Below are 21,321 nucleotides of genomic sequence, written 5' to 3'. Positions count from 1 at the left end.
AAAACGAAAAAAGATATCAAACTAAAATTTTTATAGCGTGCTCGACGTGAAAAGACAAATTTGAGTTCGTAAATAAGCAACAAGATTCGCGAAAAACTGGCATTAACACTTTCTATGTAGAGCATTTCAACAATTAACTCAGTTAATTGTTTGTTTTCTACTAGGTTTGAGACAGAAGAAATCTTTTGTAATCATTTCAATGAAAATATCCATTCATGTATCGATTTTACCATTATCAAATAAATTATTAACATATAAATTAGAAAATGTATTCTGCTATCTAGTAATAGGCTTTTGTCCTAAATTTAAAAAATTGGTTTATGCGATACATTAGTATCTAATTTACACCAAAAAAGTATTATAAAAAACACTATTTGCATTACGTATTTTGCATTTTTTAAAACCAATTCAAAACTTCGAAAGCGATTTGCACTGATTGGTGTTCGCTGTCACGTAACTGAATGCTTAACTTTACTGAAGTTATTATCTAAAAATAATAATCTTTATTAAAAAAAAAAAAATAATTTTGTGTTTTGTTATCTACGTATCAGGATTAATCATAAGAAACTCTTATCCATCCGATTTATTCTTAGTGGACAAAATCCTATTAGACAAACTTGTCAAACCAAATTATTGTAGTATTCATCTTTTTTATTTAATATATTACAAGAAATTATAAATATATGTAATTTATTTTTGTTTTATGCCCTTCATAACATTGAAACAAGATATTTATATAGAATGAAAGTCACACAAGCTGTATACCATTTCCACTTTCATTCCTTTTCTGGTGAAAAACGGAAAAAAAAATTAAAACGGCTCAACCGAGATTTGAGCATTCGATCCCTGGCCGTCTCATCCTCTCAAAAACTGGAATTTCAAAGCTGTAAAAGTAAATTTCTTCAATTTTTCTAACCTTGGAAGTCTTAATCACAATAGTGAATATTTATGAAATTTAAATTTGATTCAAATATTTTTCTTCCGTAACTTTAATGACTGAACATTTCAGTTTTTCTTGTTTTTTGAGTTAATTCACTTTTACGGTATAGCGCCCAAACGGAGCAACTTTGTAGTAAGATAAAACTTTACCTGGTAGAAGTACAGAACTTTTAGAAACATATATTCGTACTCTTTTTTGAAGAATCTAAAAGAAATCAAAATAAAGGAAAATGCAAAAAACATAATTAATATCCTACACTATTTATTTAAAAAAAGTTATATCTATTAAAATAAATATAGTTTAATTTTATTAACATTGCTTTAAAAAATTAATTATTTGATAAAATATTGACGATTCAGTACGATTAATATACATACATAAATTTTATTACAAAACATTACATTTATATTTATTAAATTATTTAAAATCTCATTCTGCTGTAGTTTCTGCACTAGTTTCTAAACATCTTATATAAATTTTTACATTTTTTATAAAATTAAATAAAAATTTATTATCTCTTTTAGTTGTCCTAATTAAACTTCTGATAGCGTCTATATGTTTAGAAGAGTTATGTGGATTTATATTTTCAAAAGTTATGTCATCGTCTGATATTTCATATATATTTAAAAAATTTATTTTTATTCGTAATGCTAACAATAAGGGTAAGCTAGAAATTATTATTTTCGCTCTGAAACAAATAAATAAAATTTATTTTATAGCATTCAGCTTATGCAATTTATTAATATTCAGAAATTTTCAAAATTGTACGGCACTGTTTTTAATAATGCTCACAATGGCGCTCTTAACAACGATAATTTTGTTTGAAGGACTCTTACTCTACCCCCCCCCCCTTGCTAAAAATATTCGAATTATCTATTTTTTATGGAATTTACTTCTTAAGACTCGATTTTCATATCGGTATGAAACAAATATGAAGTGTAAAAATCTAGTTATCGAATGACTTCTCCTGCGCAACGTATCGTGCGCAACTTTCACTTATATACTTGTGTGTTGCCGACAAAGCATATATTGTTTGAAACTGACAATAACTTGACAGACACAGCACCCTATGCAACACTTAAGGAGTAAACTATAGTCGTGCTTCGAAGCTACATTTTTTTTTAATAACCATATTTCTTTTTTACGTTACATTTTTTTTCACTGGCCAATATCAATCCAAAATCATACTTTTGCATACATTGTTAGTATCAATAAAAAAATAAATTAACTTACATAAATGGTTTTTCGAATCCTATTCCATATCTGCGCACACTCTTAAAATCATTTAATATATTTTCAACACTCCTCACTTCTGTCGATAAACATTCCAATAAATTAAGAAAATCTTTTGTACTCTTAAAGCAAGCTTTAAACAGGGTTTTATATGTAACAGTTCTTTGTTTTAATAAAAAATAAATGTACTGCTGTGGAATGTTTATACCATCTGAAAAATTAAATGCAAGTAAATTAGTAAAAGATCGGTTATCAAATATTTTTTCTTTTTTTTCCACTAGAAAGAAAACTGGATACAAAAAGCTTTTGAAAAAAATATAAAAAAAAGGTAAAGACATCGTTTTCCAAAACATTTATTGATAGTCTAAGATCCCAATTAGGATCGACCTTCACCCATCTGTTTACCGAATGAAAGTTATTTTTTATGAAATATAAAATGTTAACAAATATCCCTGCAATGGGTTGCCTAAAAAAATGTGGTCAAGACTACTTTTAGTGAAAATATCAAGAGTAAAATTTTTTGAAATTTTTCAGACTTGCATATCTAACGAATATTAAGATCTACTCGAAAGTAAAAGCCATAAAGAATATGCAGCAGCTATGCTGTCTGCCTCTTTTCTTTCACTATTTTCGCATTTATACAAGTTGTGAATAGTAATTACGTTCATCTGTTAATTCATTGCCTCACATATATAAATAAAGATAATTTTATTGCAAATACGGTGCTATATGATTGTCCACAAAATATCAGTCAAAAAATAAAGTTTACAAGCTTTCCCAGTTTTGATATTTTTATTAAAAGTTGTCTGGATCATATTTTTTAAGGCAACCCACAACAGGGATATTTGTAAATATTTTACATTTCATAAAAAATAACTTTCATTCGGTAAACAGATGGGTGAAGGTCGACCTTATTTCGGATCTTGTACTATGATAATTAAAAGAAAATTTTGAAAATGACATTGACCTTGTGTCATTAAATTTGAATTGATTTTATCAATTTTCCTTACCTGTTATATTAAAGACAAAATCAATATTGTTAATGATCTGATGCTCTTCATCTTCTAAATTAGAATTTTCAAGAAATATCAATACGATGAAAGTATTTGATAAAAATCCAAAAGTCCACACAGCTTTATCATTCTTAGAAAAACATTTTGGTTCCCATATTATATCTTTCCTAAAATATACAGAAGAAAAATGATAATACATATAAATTCAATGGATTTGTCATAATTTCATCTCAAAAATCTATAAATGAGTTGTTGAACAAAATTTTTTCACAGTTTTTCACGTATTACGCAAATAGCACAACTGAATTTTTTTGCAAAACATTTCAAAAAAGGAGTTTTACATCGCGCTTTGCGATTTTTATGTAAAATTTAAACTTATTTTTAATTACACATAGCTTTTAAAAAAAATTTCTTGGCGAAGTTTAATATTATTTATGATAAAGAATTGAAATAATATACAAAAATTGATGAATATTTTTTATTCAACAACCCAATAGGGAATATTCATGTATTCATGAATATTCCTTATTACCTATACAAATAGCTTTCTATAAAGTGTGTTTTGTAGCTAAAAAATGACTTAGAGATCGTGAACAAGTATTTTTCCTTTCTTTTAAAGATACTGATCAGATTAAAACATTTTACATAAATTGTGCACGCTTACCGTTTTGATATTTCATAAATAACTTTTTCAATGTTGGATTTCTTCTCAAGTTCTTTGAATACAGAATTTTGTGTTTGAGATGCCGGTAATGTAGACGGTTTATTGCACAAAGGAATTATACTAGATCTTCTACGTTCTATCTGTTGCAACTTCCTTTCTAATTGCTCTTGAAACGTCATATTCAATAAATAATGATCAGTAATATTCATTAATATACTACTATTTTCGTCAGGTTGCGTAATTGAATTGGTTTTAGAACTAATATTCATAATAGTTCTTTCAAAATTTTCTGAAGCTACATTTATTGCTCTGTCAATCGATGCATTTTTCTCAACAAATGATTCTTCATTTTGCAAGGTTGTATTTGCCTCAACTGAGTCTAGAAAATTACAAGATGCATTTTCAATTGTGTCTGATGAACTTACTTCAATTACGTCATTCAAATCATTAGATTCTGATGGACAAACACGTTTATTTTCAGTATGTTGTACAATTTGTACTTTCCGTTTTAACGATGTGTTTAATGATTCACAATTCAAATTTTCCGAATGTTCTTCTGAAACATTTTTCAATATATTTAATGATTCATTGGTTTTGGATTGAGTATGATTATTGGAAATGAAATTGCTTTTCAATGAATTTACACTATTTTGTGAATGAGTTTTCCATATGTCATATAACGGAGTTTTTGCATTAATAAGTGCTTGTGTACTTTCTAAATCCCCCGTAGAAAAATTATCGTGCTTTGATTTTGATAATATTAGTGTATCGGATATATTTATAACCGATTCTTCAACATTGTTACTCTTTTCAGGAGGTTTCGATAAGTTTGTCACCGAAGTAATTGTTGGGCATATTAAATTCATTGTATTTATGGATATATCATCGTATATAGGTTTTGTTTTATTTATTTCAGTATAAGATACTATTTTTGAATAAGTTTCGCTTTGCTCTATACTAGCTACTCCTGATAGTTCATTACTACACAGTATAGTTTTTCGATCTCTACAACTTGATGCTATTACAACGTTGTTTGACTCATTATTTATTATGCTAATGCTAGGTGCAGCATCAAGTTCATCACTTAAATTAATTCCAACAGTTTTTTCTTTTGGGTGCAAAAACTGCAACATTTGTATTTTATCTTTTGCGTGAGGAAGTAAATTCATTTCGTTACAACTGATTGATTTATCTTTAATACGAACACAGTTATCAATATCAATGTCTGGATTTTCTGTAAGATTTTTATTATTTCTGTAAACAGGCATAATCGATTCAATACCATCAACATTCGCCTGTTTCGTAAAATTAATTATTTCATCTTCGGTTTGATTTTCATTTTTTGTAGAAACACACGATGCAAATTCCATGCTATTAATATTTGTCTGTTCTTTTTGAAGATTTTTACTATTGTTGTGAATTGTAAATTCCGTATCATCAATATCTGCAATTTCTTCAGTATGAATTTTATTTTTTATAGGAACGCAAGTAATTAATTCCGTACCGTTACCAAAAGGCTTTTCCTTGGAATAAAATATTTTCTCTGCTGGTTCAGTTACAATTATTGTAGAAACGTTGGTCATTAATTGCATACCATCAACATCAGACTGTCTATTTAAATTGAGTGTTTTATCTGTTGATTGATTTGTATTTTTCGCAGAAATGCATCTAGTAAAATCCATACTATCAAAACCAACCTGTTCTTTAAAATTAATTGTTTTCTCAGAATGCTTTGTATTATTCGCAGAAACACACGTTGTAAATTCCATGCTGGCTTTACTAGTTTGTTCTTTAAAATTTATTGTTTTATCTTCAGCAAGAAATATACTTTTTACAGGAACACAACAAGTTAATTCCATACCATCTACACCTGTTTGATCTTTAAAATTAAATGTTTTATCTTCGTTACGTTTTAAATCTTTTGAAGAAACACACGTAGTAAATTCCATACCATCATTACCCACCTGTTCTTTGAAATTTATTGTTTTATCTTCGGTACGTCTTGTGTTTTCCGTAGAAATACACGTAGTAAAATCCATATCATCATTACCCAACTGTTCTTTGAAATTTATTGTTTTATCTTTCGGTCTTGTGTTTTCCGTAGAACCGTACGAAGTAAATTCCATATCATTCATGAGTGTCTTTTTCTCTTTGCAATTTAATGTTTTATCTGCGATGCGTTTTGAATTTTTTGTGGGAACACAGGTAGGGAATTCCATATTATCAATTCCTGTTTGTTCTTTGAAATTTATTGTTCTATCTTCGCTGCATTTTTTATTTTCCGTAGAAACACAAGTAGTAAAATCCATACCGCTAATTCCAGTGTGTTCTTTAAAATTTATTGTTTTATCTTTGCTACATTTTTTATTTTCCGTAGAAACACAAGTAGTAAAATCCATACCGCTAATTCCAGTGTGTTCTTTAAAATTTATTGTTTTATCTTCGGTAAATTTTGTATTTTTCGCAGGAAAACAAGTAGTAAATTCCATATTATCAATTCCAGTTTGTTCTTTAAAATTTATTGTTTTATCTTCGCTATATTTTTTATTTTCTGTAGAAACACAAGTAGTAAAATCCATACCGCTAATTCCAGTGTGTTCTTTAAAATTTATTGTTTTATCTTCGCTACATTTTTTATTTTCCGTAGAAACACAAGTAGTAAAATCCATACCGCTAATTCCAGTGTGTTCTTTAAAATTTATTGTTTTATCTTCGGTAAATTTTGTATTTTTCGCAGGAAAACAAGTAGTAAATTCCATATTATCAATTCCAGTTTGTTCTTTAAAATTTATTGTTTTATCTTCGGTAAATTTTGTATTTTTCGTAAGACCACACGTAGTAAATTCCATGTCATCATTTCCATTCTGTTCTTTGAAATTTATTGTTTTATCTTCGGTACGTTTTACATTTTTCGTAGATACACATGTAGTTAACTCCATATCATTTAAACCAGATTGTTCTTTGAAATTTATTGTTTTATTTTTGGTAGGATTTTTCGAAGATACACAAGTAGTTAAATCCATTTTATCAACACCTGTTTGTTCTTTGAAATTGATTGTATTATCCGGTTCATTTGAATTTTTCGTTGGAACGCATTTAGTAAAATCCATATCATTAATTCCTGTTTGTTCTTTAAAATTAATTGTTTTGTTTTCAGCAAAATTACAACCAATAACTGCCTGCTTTTTAAAATTGAGTGTTTTATTTTCATCAAGTTTTGGAAAACAGGTAGTTAATTCCAAATCATCAGAGTCTGCCTGTTCTTTAAAATTTATAGTTTTATTTTCCGATTTTATCTTTTGCGTAGAAATACACGTCGTAAAGTCCATGCCATTAATATCTGTATGTTCATTAAAATGAATCGTTTTCTCGTCAACTTTTTTTTCCACTTCTAAAATTTTTATATCTGATATAATGTTCGAATCTGTTAATTCCATATCTTCACTTGTACTGGAAATATCGTTTGCTATACAAATTACTTCAGATGTCACTTTAGTCATTTGCATAAAATTTGAAGTATTATTAAAAACGGCCGGTTTATTTCGATTTAATAAATTTTCTATTTTACTAGCTAAATCAGGATTCATTTTTGGTGGTTTATTTTCATCACCGATTTCACAAAATGTTGCTGATACAGATCTTTTACCAAGAATACTTGGAGCTGGTTTTATCATATTAGTTAAAATATTTGTATCCGAAAATGCTTTTTGTTGCAGAATATTGTTTTGTTTTAGAAAAATGCTTGGTTCTGTTAATGATGGAGATATTTCCAAAACATTGTTTGCATACGGATGTCGGTTTATTATAGGTTTTGAAGGAAGTGTATAAACACTATCCAATATATTGGGTTGAGGAATTGGAGAAAATTCAACTTGAATTCCAGATTTAACATTGGCATCATTTTTTGTGGATTGATATTTCTCATCTGAAATCTATAATTTATAATCAGAAGAAAGTTGACTTCAATAAAAACCATATAATAATTTAGCATTGTAGCCCAATCATCTTAGATTCCGAAATTGACCTTTTTTTTGACTAAGATGATCGGGTTATTGATAAATATGAATTTTAAAAAAAAATGGCTATGAATGGGAAAGAAACTTTTGTTCCAAAACATAAATAATACAAAAATAAATTCGTATCGAATCTCAATGTTTGCAAATTACGATATTTTACAAATATTTCGGACGCCAAAAAATCTTCTTTGCAAACTTAAAATTTTATTTCAGCACCCCTAATACATTTGAACCGCAGAAAAATCGACTACTTGAAATTTTTTACGAAAGGGACTTTTCGCTACCGATTTACTGGATAATCATTTCAATCTCAAAATTAAAATGATTACAATTGCTATTTTTATTACCCAACTCATTTCAAACTACTCCAATGCATTGCAATTTTTGGGGTAATATTAATCTGGAGTCCAACTTAAAAAATCACCAAAATCAGTTTTAAATTGAATGAATTGAAAATACTAACTGTGTTTTGGTGAGATGATTTCGTGTAATTTTCACTGTTGATATCTGAGGCCTGAAAAGCTTCAATAGATTCTTCATAAGTTGAATCCCAAATTGTTGCTTTTTCTGGATCAACGGTAAAAGGTCTGTAAATAAATAACAAATTGATTGAATAAAAAGAATTTTTTTAATATTTTGGAAAATATTCAACGGTTATTTGCATTATAATTTAGTATAATAATTTGCTTGCAAGGTAGTTCGCCCCTTGTCCACCGTGGCCTTCCGCCTCACAGAAAATTACATTCAAGGATTGGAATGTCAGAAAAAAAATTCCTCCCGCTGAAATTTTTTGAAGTATTCTCTTAATTTGACTTTATTTTGGGTCGATTGGGTAAAATATCATTTCCCAGCATGTACAGAACTAAAAAAAAATTTTTGGGGTTTCTCCGATTTTCCGAGGGATTCCTAGCATTCCTAGAATTCTCTTATAATTTATATACATGAGTCAATGAGTAAGTCAGTCAACTTATTAAAATAGGGCTGTAAAATCTTAATAAATTAATAAAATTTAAAAAGTTCATAATGAAATTCATTCATTTTTCTCAAATTTCCATCGATTTTCTCTCATAACTTTGTTAATTTTGGTTCTACGACTAAAAGGTACTTTAACGAAGTTGTAGAGAATTATAATTGCAAGAAAAAATGTAATATTTTTTTGTGAGACCTATAGTTTGTCAAATAAACCATAAAAACCATTTGGACCCCTTTTTCTAAGATTTACAGTAACCCCTCCTTAATATATCAAAATAGAATTTCGTCCTCTGACAAATGTTCTAAGCCCAAATAAATGTAACATTTAAATTGTCTAATAGAATTTTAATCAATGTTGTTGCTGTTGTTTTTTTTTATGTGCGTTGTTCCTTGTATTTTTGAACTTTAAACATAAATATCTCTGTAACTGTAAATAATAACTCGGAGAAAAATGCTAAAAGGATAAATTATAGTATACATTTCCTAAAACTTTATCTGTAATGTTAAAAAAATTTAAAGGTACTTATTTCTTAGAATTTTCTATCACTCTAGTCTCTACTCGAGGCTTTTACTCTTCTAATGTGACGGTTTTGTGGCGCCCCAGATCCCATATACCATTTGTATAGATCCAACAAAAACTGTTATTGGTGAAGCTTGCCTGCAGGTACATGTATGGTCGCGGGTTAATTTAATGTTCATATGCTTACTTGACAGAATTATTTGTTGCAAAACTAACTCGTTTTGATCTGGCATTACTTTGTTTACAAGGATCTTCTTTGCTGCTTAAATCAGAAAGAGGATTTCGAGCTTTCGTTGGTTTCAAAATCTAAAAAATAAACATTAATATCAATATAAAGCTAATTTTGCTAAATATAAAATTATTAAAACTTACAGATGATCTTCTTGGATTCTTGGAACTCATGTCTAAATCTTTGAGAATTTTTAAATAAACATTTTTATTTGTGTAAAATAAATTTAAAAATTAATAAAATGCAGTTTAAAACTTTCAAAATATAACGTACATAAACAAGTACGGTATACCACAAATACCAACATAATAAAATTCCCCTAAATTCTCAAACAGTAATAACTAAATTAGGTTCAATAAGGGTTCAATTAACCATAATAAAGTTGGAATACATTAAATCATGGACTTTATATTAAAAGATGGACTAAACATAGTCAAACAAATGTGAAATTTTACATGAAATTTTTGGTTTAAACAATCAACATTAGAAAAATACTAGAAACTGATTACATGTATCAGACAAAGATGAAATTATAAATTGTTTTTGTAGGCAATACAAAATTATATATGTTTCATGTAAAACTTCACATTTGCATGAATATTATTTAAAAAATCGAAATAATTATTACAAGATTTATTAAATAAAATTGGACATTGCAAAAAATAAAAATTAATTTTAGGTTATTTAATTGCAATTTAATAAAGTTTCGAAAAGTAAACTTTTTTCGGCTTTTATAAAAAGTTTGGAAGTATTCAGTCCAGAGCCAAGCGAGAATCTTGACCGACCATGTACGGTTAAACTTTTCTTATCAAACGTCATTTTCACCCTCATTTAATTTTGCTGTCAATGTAAAAGACTAAAAGTTAACCAAAAAATATAATGTTTTTGTTGATTCAGTCGTAAATATAAAAAATTCGATTTGAAATTCGAATAAATGCAAACTTTGCATTGCAACGAGTTTTTGTTTAAAAAATAGTGAATTTTTTAGAAGATGTTACCAGGTAAATATTTTGAAGCATTTTACTAACATTTTATACGTAAAATTTAAAAAACAAATATGAATATCATAGCCGTAGAAGTAATTATCGAAGACAATAAAAATCACCCGTATTGTTCTCACGGACCCACGCTATTATTTTTACGCAATAAAGATAGTGGTCGAAAATTTTTTGCATGTGCAGCTTGCCGAGATCGTAAAGATTGTTCTTTTTTTCTTTGGGAAGATGAACTTCCTAAATTTAGTGATGTGAAAAAACAATTTTGGGATAATCAACGTTTGCAGTTTTTAAAACAACTTCCGTCTCACAAAGATTTATTTTTGAAGTTTCATAAAGTAAGTATCGTTTATTACTGTTTTTATTATTATAAGTATATTTGATTTTTTCAAAACCAGTTATTCCAAAAGTATTTCATTAATTAACCTGTTATTATTTGCTTAGATAAAACAAACACTTCCATCGAAAAGATACTATTGCCATGATTGTCATGAATTGTACACGCACAGCGACCAACACAGACATAAAAATCACGACTCATTATCGAATATTTCAAATCAGTTACTGGAAAATCCATCAAAAATTTTCAAACCAAAAGATAACGCTAAAAAGGAAGCGCAATATTTATTTTCGGATGCTGCTGTTAAAACAATAATCGACAACATAATTCATTTAAAATTACGGTTAGTTTAAAAATTAACGTCATTCTATGTCAAATCAATCAACTGTTCAAAGTTCCAACCTTTTATAAAACTTTCATAAAGCATCTTTTTGTATAACATGGAGGATATCAATATCAACTGACTGATCACCGATCAATGATCAGTCTGATGTAAAGCTCAATAAAACAGCAAATTATTAATGATCCGGGAGCGGACTAAAGTAAAGTAACAAACTTTGTAATAAAGCGATAATCAAACTCATATAAACAACGACCTAAGGCAACCCAATGAGACCGATTGAAAGCATACACATCTGGAGCGAATTGATTTGACATTGACTGATTCAATAATAATGGCTTAATTCACCTAGATATTCTTTTAGGCATATTATTTGCATTGGAGCACCCAGAATTCATGAATATATACAAAATAATCTTTTAGATCAAGGCTACAGTAGTTTATTGTTGGATATTGATGAACGATTTCGACATTTTTTTGGACCTTTACAATTTTGTTTATATAATTCATTTAATCATTATTTCTTTGAAGGGAAATTATCAGAAACTGTATTTAATGATTACTTAAAAACTGATAAGTAAGTAAATTAAGGGTGGGTTTTTTATACCAAACGCAGATAATTTTAAATTTATTTAAATTTTTCACAAAAAATTTTCTTCTGTTCTACTTCAAAAAGTTTACTGTTTTTAGTTAATCGTTAATCTTGGTATAAATCCACCTATATTTTAACCGAATATTTTTATAAACTTACCTAATATTCTTCTTAATAATTCTTTAGTGGGAATGGTATTGCAATTGTAACGGATCCCCCGTTTGGAGGTCGAATAGAAGCATTATCGGATGGAATACAAAAAATAACAATAAAATATAAAACTTTTAATAAAATTTCAAAAGATCTACCAATTTTATGGATTTTTCCATATTTTATGGAACCACATATTCTTAACAGTTTTCCAACTTTTTCAATGTTGGATTATAAAGTTGATTATGATAATCATAGTTTATTTACTGAAAAACCTAGTGGTCGTAAAAATGGATCACCTGTACGAATTTTTACCAATATAACTCCAAGGTATTTTATTATTTATGGTGTTGTCTTTTTTACACATATGATATAATGACAGTATAGGTACAAATAATTTCAACCCTAAGTCTAAATTTGTCTTGGTGCTCGTACTACTTTAAGGCAATCCCAACCTTAGAAATATGTGACGTATAAATAGGGAATATTCATGTATTTTTTTAATATTTTAATTCATTGTTTACACCGTTATAACAAAGTTAAAAATTTAAATACTGCTTAAAAATGCTGTAATTAAGTGTAAAAAAACATTTAAAATACATTATAATTTTGAGATATTTAAACGCAATTTTTTTGGCGCTCTCTGTTGATGACGTATATGTACGTAATCTGTCAATTGGTGACAGTTCAATGTATAATTTACACTTTAAAAAAATGAATTTACAACACAGAATTTACACTCGTTATTATTAAGTTTTCTAATAAAAAGCCGTAGAATAGTATAATTTAAATAAATGTACTGTTCCGACGACTTATATATTTTGTTATTGTTACTATTACACAAATATGTTTATTCCAGCAAATTCATTTTACCTTCCGACGAAGGTTACAAGTTTTGTGAAATATGTCAAAAATGGGTATCGCAAGAAAACAACCATTGTACATTTTGCAATGAGTGTACATCAAAGAATGGGACAACATACAAACATTGTAGCATATGTAATCGATGTGTTAAACCATCTTGGGATCATTGTTCAACTTGTAATCGATGCTGTCTACAAGATCACAAATGTGGTCAAATTGAATTTAACAATAATTGCTTTCATTGTAAACTACCGGGCCATAAAAAAAATGATTGTCCAAATATTAATAAAAGATCCAACAAAAGAAAACATTCCGGTAGTAAAAAATCAAATAAAAGAAAAAAACATGCATAGATTAATGTATTTTTGTAATAATTTTAAAACATTAATAAAAGAATGTTTGTTATATTAAAAGCTTTTTCATTTATAACTTAATTTGTAAGATAAATATGTGGAGTTTTAAATTTACTTGTGCAAAACGAGAAACAAACCTGTTACAAAATGAGTATTACAATTATATTTTTCTATCTTTTAACTCGCCAGCACTCTACTACCACTAAATAACTTTTATTATACCATGCATATATGTAATATGCAAGGTATACTAAGTTTAGTCCCAAGTTTGTAACGCTTAAAAATATTGGTGCTATAAACAAAATTTTGGTATAGGTGTTTATAAAATCGCCTAATTAGTCCATTTTCGGTTGTCCGTCTGTCCGTCTGTGTAAACATCACTGTTTACCCTTGAGGGCGCAAATAATGCGTAAATTGTATATATAGTATGTATTATATGGGGATATCAGTTATATGTGTGACCTGTATGTTTGTGTAATGTGATAGAGTAATCAACACTGTCTATGTATGGTATTTCAACAATTAACTCAGTCAATCGATTGTTTTTTAAATGTGGTTGAAACTTTCTATTACAATATAATTTTATCTATTTTCGAATTATGAATCTTTCAGATTTTTTCAACCTATTTACAGTTTTTAAAAATATAGTTTTTGCAACTCCTTCAAAAATTGCTAGAATTTCTCTCACTCTTAGAGTAAAAAGGTGTAAGCAAAAAATATTAACTTTTGGGTCGGATCGTGTATGTATTTTCGCTTGAACGGTGAATAAAACTTTTTCAAAGTGATCCACGAGCTTTTAATGCGGAACACAAATATAATTCTTTGTAATTTAAATATTTAAAAAAAATTGAATTCCATAATTACATTAACAAGGCAGGAATGTTGTAAGGTCTTAGGGCCGGATAGGTATATTTGTATATTTTTAGGATATATAACTCTATTAACAGAAATCATTTACTAATTATCATAATTATCATATTTTTAGTTAAATAAATAATAAAATTCGTAACTTTTTGTTACAGCTGTATTATCTAATCAAGATACTCCATCAAAAGATATTAATTCGATTATGTTAAATCTTTACGATACAAAAATAATTTTAGATTATGAAGTATTAACAACATTTTATTCGGAAATCAATGATGCTGAATATGAAATTATTCGAATGAAAATTGATTATTTAATGAAAAATTTCACAAATAAGTGTGAAATTTGTCCAAAATCATTTTCAAAATGTGAATATTTACAAAAGCATACACTTAATCAACATGGAATTACAAAGAATGAAAAAATTGATAGTTGTTTAAGTGGAACAGATAAAATTGAAGGTAATGAAAAAAATAAAATTGAAAGCATGGTAATAAAAATTGAATCAAATGTAATCAAAGATGACTGTGACTCAAATGAGTATGATGCTGATGTGAACACGGAGGATATTGAAGATATCCATATTGATGACATAGAAGATATTCATGGTGAGGATATTGAGGATAAGTGTGGAACAGATAATGATCTAAAACCATTGGACACTGAACGTAATGAATACAAATGTAATATTTGTATTGTAACATTTAAAACAAATCAAGGCTATCAAAATCATTTAAGAGCACATCGAATGGGTAGGTACTACAATTTCGTCTTGAATGTCGAATGCTATTGGAACTTTAAACTTTTTCAAGGTAGAAACTGCTGTCAATATTTTCAGTGTTGAGGCATAAAATAAATTAAACATAAATGTTCAAGTTAAATTTACAAAATTTGAAATACCTCCGACAAATGGAGTTTTTTCATTGTAGTCCCCTCCAAATTGAACCGACTTTGAAGATTATTGTCCCTTTTTTAGTTTTTTCGGGTACGGGCCACTAAACTCGTAATTGAAACATAGAAGACTCTCCATTCAATTGCCTTTCAAACAAAAAACAAAAAAAAAACAAGCCGTGAGGTGAGTCTGGTGCGACCCTTGAGGTTCACACGAAAGTTATGAAATAAGCTTGACAATGAGATACTCCAATATACTCAGAGACTTAATACGTTGTCATACCAATTAGAAATTCAAAAGTATTAGTAAAGGGAAAAAAATTCAAATTTGTTTTCCCCGACACAAGATTATTTCATTGGATACCGTAGATAAAAACACTTTCATGATCTTTTCTATTTATAATTTTATTCTTTTTATTACTGTACTGTTCGAATGCGATAATTACGAGATACCCTATATAAATAAAATCAAATTTGTTATAGGCAGAAGAAAAAAAATACAAATTTATAAATGTACAAAATGTTCGGAACGTTTTATAACATCACAAAGATTAACATTTCATATGAAAAGTAATCATAATGCAAATATTGAGGATAGTATTGATGAAAATGAAAGTATTTATAAATGTACAAAATGTTCCCGTGTATTTAAACGTCCACAGGGCTTATCTATTCACCTGAAATCACATGAAAATGATCAATTCATTTTAAAAGATATGTACACAACAGATGGTCTATTACAATGTTCAGTCTGTTCAAAAACATATGCATCATACAAAACATTAAAAAAACATGCACAAAGTCATAACATTGAAGAAAGTGAACAATTAAAAGAAAATCATTTTGAATGTAAAAAATGTTCAAAAAATTTTACAAACTCAGATGAATTAAATGACCATAAGAAAATACATAGCATGGAAAAATTTAATAAACAATGGTCTTGTGACATATGTAAAAAAAAATTTAGGTATGAGAAGTCACGTGATGACCATGTTATAGAACAACACAATGGACGTTTTCGATCACATTTATGTACAATTTGTGGTAAATCGTATAATAGAAATCAACAGTTGTTGGGGCATATGAAACAGGTTCATTCTGGTATAAAACCATATTTATGTAGTGTTTGTGGTAAGTATATAATAAAATGTACTAGTCAACTTGTGCGGAATTCCACAGTGCTGTACTCATGGCCAAAAACACGCTAGAGAAATAATGTATAAGTTATACAAAATATCAACAGTAATTTGCTTTCTTTTTATTGTGTGTAGGCAATTTTATTACAGATATGATATACAAATTATATACTGAACAAAATTATATCTTAATAACCAAATCGGTGCAGTGCATTTTTAGACCGTGGCTCTTTCGTAATTAGCCAGCACGATAATCTTTAAAATGAGGGATAAATCATGTAGTTTGATAAAAGAATAATATCTCGCGGACCCTCAGAAAACAGGCTAGGCACCGAATTATCTATACATCTGTTTATAAACTAACAATGTGTATACAGTGACACCCCTCCCTTCCCCCCCACATAAGCACATTATAAGATTTTTTAATCCGGTGATAGATATACACAATAAAACGAAAGTAGTACATATAGTATAGCCACATATAATAAATTCATATTTCAAACATAAAGGGACGCATTGACTGGTTAAATTACTTACTTTCAGTATGCGCTTATTTAACAGCCAATAGAAAGTAGGCACAATGATACCCTGCCTCTTCCCCCTATATCCATGAATTACATACTAGAGTTACAATATACAGAAAAAATGTATTACTATATTTATGAAATTATTTTTAGGTAAAGCATTTTCCACAAAACGATTTTTGGAAGCTCATTCAAGAACACATACTAAAGAAAAACCATTTAAATGTGACGAATGTGGCAAAGGTTTTATTCATAAACCAAATATGATTGAACATAAGCGTATTCATAGCGGACTAAAACCACATGTATGCACTGAATGTGGTAAACAATTTACACATTTAACTGGTCTCAGGCAACATTCTGTATACCATACTGGAATTAAAAAATATAGTTGCTCTATTTGTGATAAAAAATTTTATTTTAAAAACAAATGTGACGATCATATGCGATTACATTCTGGTGAACTACCATACAGTTGTAAATATTGTGATAAAAAATTTCGAATTTGTAATGGTTTAAAGCGGCATACACGTGCATGTCGTGGTATTCGAGATTTTAAATGTGATGTATGTGAAAAAACATTTACAGAGAATTCGCATTTAAAGCAACATATGAAAGTTCATGAACGAGCGAAAAATCAAAGTAATAAGACTGTTGTATTTTCGAAAGTTGAGGACGTTTCATTATTAAGAAGTGCAGGACAATTGAAACAATATACAATTTATGAAAGTTTTATTTCATAACTACAATACTTTTGTTTATCTGCATGCTTAGCATGATATAGTTTGCAATACTTCGATTAAATTTTATTTTCCAATAGGAAAAAAGACAAATTTTTAGCATTTAGGATAGTTTGGCACCTGTATCTCTAAAACTGCTTTTTTTACGAATGTGGGATAAGTCGCATCTCAATAGACAGTTGTTTTAAAACAATATACTCGGAGAAATAGACAATATTTGAAATGTCCACCATATTTAGTTTATTATCTACCCATTGTCTTCTTCGAAAACTATTAGTCTGATTCTACAGGTATCCCGAAAGCCAGATATTTCTACAATGAAATAAGTATGATATTCTTTATCAATTCGGTACATCGCTAGATTTTTCTTGAAAGGTCAAATGTCTTGAGACACCGATGAGTAAGTGTGCTACGATAAAGGTCACTTATACTAGAAAATTTGGCCTGTTAAGACAAATCTAATGATATCTCTATGAATAAAACTCATCCATTCACTTTGATGTAATGTAATTATTAACAAAAAAATGTTTTTTTTATTTCAGATGCTAAACTATTTTAAATGTATTAATGTTTTTTTATAAAAGAGGTCATGTACTTTAGTGGCCTAAAATATTTAACACTGTCAAAAAAGAGTGTATTATTAAAGAGAAAATTTAATGTGTATTAAATAAATATTTATTTACAATTAGAAAATTTTTTCAACTTACTTCCAGGGCTAATGAATAGGTACATAATCATTTAATTGATTCATTATTATTTTCTTACCAAGTAAATTAGCCAGTTTCTTTTTTTGTTTCTCAAGTAATTTTGCATGGATGGAATTATAAAAGAAAAATAATAACACTTAGATGTTCTTTTTGTAGTCTAGTCATATTAACGAACATGTGTTTTGTTATTGTTATTTCGGATCCAAAAACTACAAAAGATCTTTTCGATGTAGAATTTCTGGCGTTCTTTTATCTGCAGTTATTTGGAACTCCTTTTATTTAGTTTTTTTATTACTTTTTTATCTTTAAAAATGGACAACTTGTAGCACTGATACTCAAAACTACAGACTAGCTAAGAGTTGCATTTCGGTTTGTCTATAAACAGAGAGTCTCAAATTTTATCGGAGGTAAATCGATCAGTAATGTGAGTCAGAATATGTATGATATTTTATGTACTGTGAAACCATTTTTATTTAATTATGATACAAATTTATAAATCAAAACAAGATTTCAAAATATAATCATAAATGTCTAAGATTTCTGTAATAATATTATGAGTTCAACTGCAATGGACGATTAAATTTTTCTCTTTTTAGTTTTTGAATATCTGTTTGAAAAAAAAAATAATTTGAATAAAATTAAATTAATTAACATTGAAAATAAAGATTACGAGAAGAATCGATTATAATACCTTAACCAAAACTGCAAATTATTTGCCAGAGTAATGCAAGACTTATTCAGGGTTCCTTAAATGGTATTTTCTGTAGAGACCTAGCGTTTGGATTTCGATTGAATTTATCTTTTAGAATCCGAAATCAAAAGTAGGAATTTTTATGCTAGATTTTTATAGCTAATTGATTTCCAAATTTTGTTTCTGAAAAGTCGTAATTTCAAAAATATCGTGTAAGTTTTAAATGTAGCATTTTAGATAAAATATGTCGAAAACTAGGGAAGTCTTTAGCTTTGCGAGCTTGGAGACTTTTGTCTTACTTTTTAAGAAATAACAGTTTGATAAAAATTTTGACCTAGCATATAATTGAATATTATTATTAAATTAAAAAATTTTTTGTATCGTTTATCATTTATGAACATGAGTTGATTTTTAATTAACGTGAAAGTTGAAGAATATTCTAGGTCATCCTCGAAAAAAGCAGAAAAACTCGCATAAGTTTTTCTAGGAACGTTACCCGTTTGATTGAAGAAATATTCAGATGGATACTGTAAAACGATAAAAAATTTGGTATACCAAAAGATTAATGATTTGGCTAACCTGTTGCTTATCCCATATTGTTAGCTTGATCTGGACGACCCTGCGATCCGATTGTTGCACCACGATGTGTATAATAAGCATAGGCTGCCGCTATAATAAGTACGGCAACTACCCCAATCAGAGTCCAAGATTTGTCCATACTTCAAATATTTACTTTAAATTTTGCGCAGAATTCAAAATTATTTTTATATTTTTAGATTGGATTATTCATTCCCCCCAAATCAGAGTATTGAATAATGTTAAAAAACTATATTTTAATCAACTTCTAAGTAGGTACATTTTTTTTTTCAATTTTGTGATCTTATTTTCATCGTAATAAAAGAAGCCGAATTTTTGACATGTTAATATTTACATCCAGTTCATCATGTAATCATAGTTACAGTAAATTCAATTACAGCCTAAAATTTAAAAACTTCAATTGATCGATCGATCGGAAAAAATGCTGATTAAGTCCGTGGTTTGGATATTTCAACGAAAAAATTAGAATTTTGTTTTGTTTTAATCTATATAAGTCACGTTTGACTAAACTAAAAAATTTGATGCGGGACATCATTTTTTCAAAATAATATCACAAATAGTCCTGAATTTTAAAATAGGTTCCAATGCTCAGTTGGCCTTGGTCTAATAGTTACAAGTCCACAGAAATGTTTTTTGATAATTTTTTATGAAAATATAGGTCGAGTAGAGCCTGTAACTCGAAAAGTACGCATTTTTATCAATAAAAACACTATGAAAAAAATTGTAAAAAAGTCACAATATTTGAAATAATTTTAAACGATTTTTTTGGCTCCATCGCACACGTGATCTGTTACGTCAATCCGACAAACAATGACAATAAAACAGTGTCAACAGGCGTATTAATATATCATTATTATTAACTTTAAATTACGTCATACCAACCTTCATGTAACTTCGTGTGTTTCCGGATCGTTTTCGTCAATTTGAATTTTAATGATTTTCATTGTCTGTTTTCTCGGACATATGGCTCCAAAAAAATCGGGGAAAAAATTAGAATATTTATCAAGACATTTACTTTCATTTAAAAAAAAGGAAAAAAAAATGTGTAAAAGGTCTATTCACCTCCCATGTGTGTGTAAAGTGGCCGTTAGGAAGATATTCACGAAAATTATTTTATGCGGCCTTTGACAAAACATTGATATGGACCTTGTTGAGTGTATAAATTTATGTATCAAATTAAATTGTTCGTTATAAGAATAACAAATATATTTATTTTTTTTTAACTTTAAAATCTACAGTATCATTGTACATATGCTGATTTTAAAGTACAGAGATATTTTTTACAGAAAGACAAACGAAGCCGTAAGGCTTTGAATTTTACACAGGAAACGAATATTTTATTTCAATATACTCTAACGTAATGTCTAGTTCTAGTAGAACCACAGTGCTTTACGTTTATGGGTCTAGAAATCATCAGTCTATTTATGTATTTAGGTCTGTGAATATATCAACTGTCAAACATAATAAATAATTGACATTTACAATTTGTGAAGATTTTAGAAGATTGTGGTTTTAATTATGACGCACGAAAAACTTTTAAAATTAACGAAAGAACAAGAAGCATTTCTACAAGAATGTGACTTAGAATTTTCGAATCGTTATACAAGTTCAGATCCAGAATATCAAAGTATTTTTGAACGTAACTTACCACCACCACCAATTATTGAAAATTGGACATCACGCCGTGGAAATTTTAACAATTACAATCATAACCGCAATAGAAATTTTCGAGGTCGACATACAAGAGATGATGAAGGAAATTATGGCGGTCATAGCAGAAATGAGAATAGATATGATAGACCACATTATAATGAAAGCAACAATCAAAACTATTCAAACAAACGACAAAGAACTTATTATTAAGTATGTTTAATGATGTTTAAAATCAATGTCTTTTTATATTTATATCAATACATAATTTTTGAATAAGACAATTATTTGTTATTA

The 21,321-nt window shown here is 28.1% G+C and overlaps 4 protein-coding genes across 4 annotated transcripts; 3 read left to right on the top strand and 1 right to left on the bottom strand.

Annotated features, from left to right (window-relative positions):
- Positions 1–1,369: 1,369 nt before the first annotated feature.
- LOC123292576 (uncharacterized protein PF11_0213-like) lies at positions 1,370–9,760 on the bottom strand. Its single transcript, XM_044873288.1, has 10 exons — positions 9,731–9,760; positions 9,546–9,664; positions 8,330–8,453; positions 7,593–7,782; positions 6,681–7,511; positions 3,851–6,359; positions 3,184–3,353; positions 2,174–2,384; positions 1,480–1,628; positions 1,370–1,398 (listed from the first exon to the last, which is right to left on the bottom strand). Exons 1-10 carry the CDS (start codon positions 9,758–9,760, stop codon positions 1,370–1,372), a joined length of 4,362 nt encoding a protein of 1,453 aa, XP_044729223.1.
- A 502-nt stretch (positions 9,761–10,262) lies between these two features.
- Positions 10,263–13,197, top strand: LOC123294049 (rRNA N6-adenosine-methyltransferase ZCCHC4; the record flags this gene model as incomplete). The annotated part of the gene is made up of 6 exons (XM_044875117.1): positions 10,263–10,588; positions 10,811–10,920; positions 11,027–11,265; positions 11,627–11,839; positions 12,041–12,334; positions 12,864–13,197. Coding segments are annotated over exons 1-6 (1,200 nt in total), but the record flags the coding sequence as incomplete, so codon positions are not given.
- Positions 13,198–14,280: 1,083 nt separating this feature from the next.
- LOC123294044 (gastrula zinc finger protein XlCGF57.1-like) lies at positions 14,281–17,922 on the top strand. The gene is made up of 3 exons (XM_044875113.1): positions 14,281–14,840; positions 15,463–16,110; positions 16,793–17,922. Exons 1-3 carry the CDS (start codon positions 14,291–14,293, stop codon positions 17,380–17,382), a joined length of 1,788 nt encoding a protein of 595 aa, XP_044731048.1. The 5' UTR covers positions 14,281–14,290; the 3' UTR covers positions 17,383–17,922.
- A 2,886-nt stretch (positions 17,923–20,808) lies between these two features.
- Positions 20,809–21,308, top strand: LOC123294053 (RNA guanine-N7 methyltransferase activating subunit). Its single transcript, XM_044875122.1, has one exon. It carries the CDS (start codon positions 20,893–20,895, stop codon positions 21,235–21,237), a length of 345 nt encoding a protein of 114 aa, XP_044731057.1. The 5' UTR covers positions 20,809–20,892; the 3' UTR covers positions 21,238–21,308.
- Positions 21,309–21,321: the final 13 nt, after the last annotated feature.

This window comes from Chrysoperla carnea, chromosome 2 (assembly GCF_905475395.1).
Source record: "Chrysoperla carnea chromosome 2, inChrCarn1.1, whole genome shotgun sequence".
Classification (NCBI taxonomy): Eukaryota; Metazoa; Arthropoda; class Insecta; order Neuroptera; family Chrysopidae; genus Chrysoperla; species Chrysoperla carnea.
This window is presented reverse-complemented; position numbering and strand designations above follow the sequence as displayed.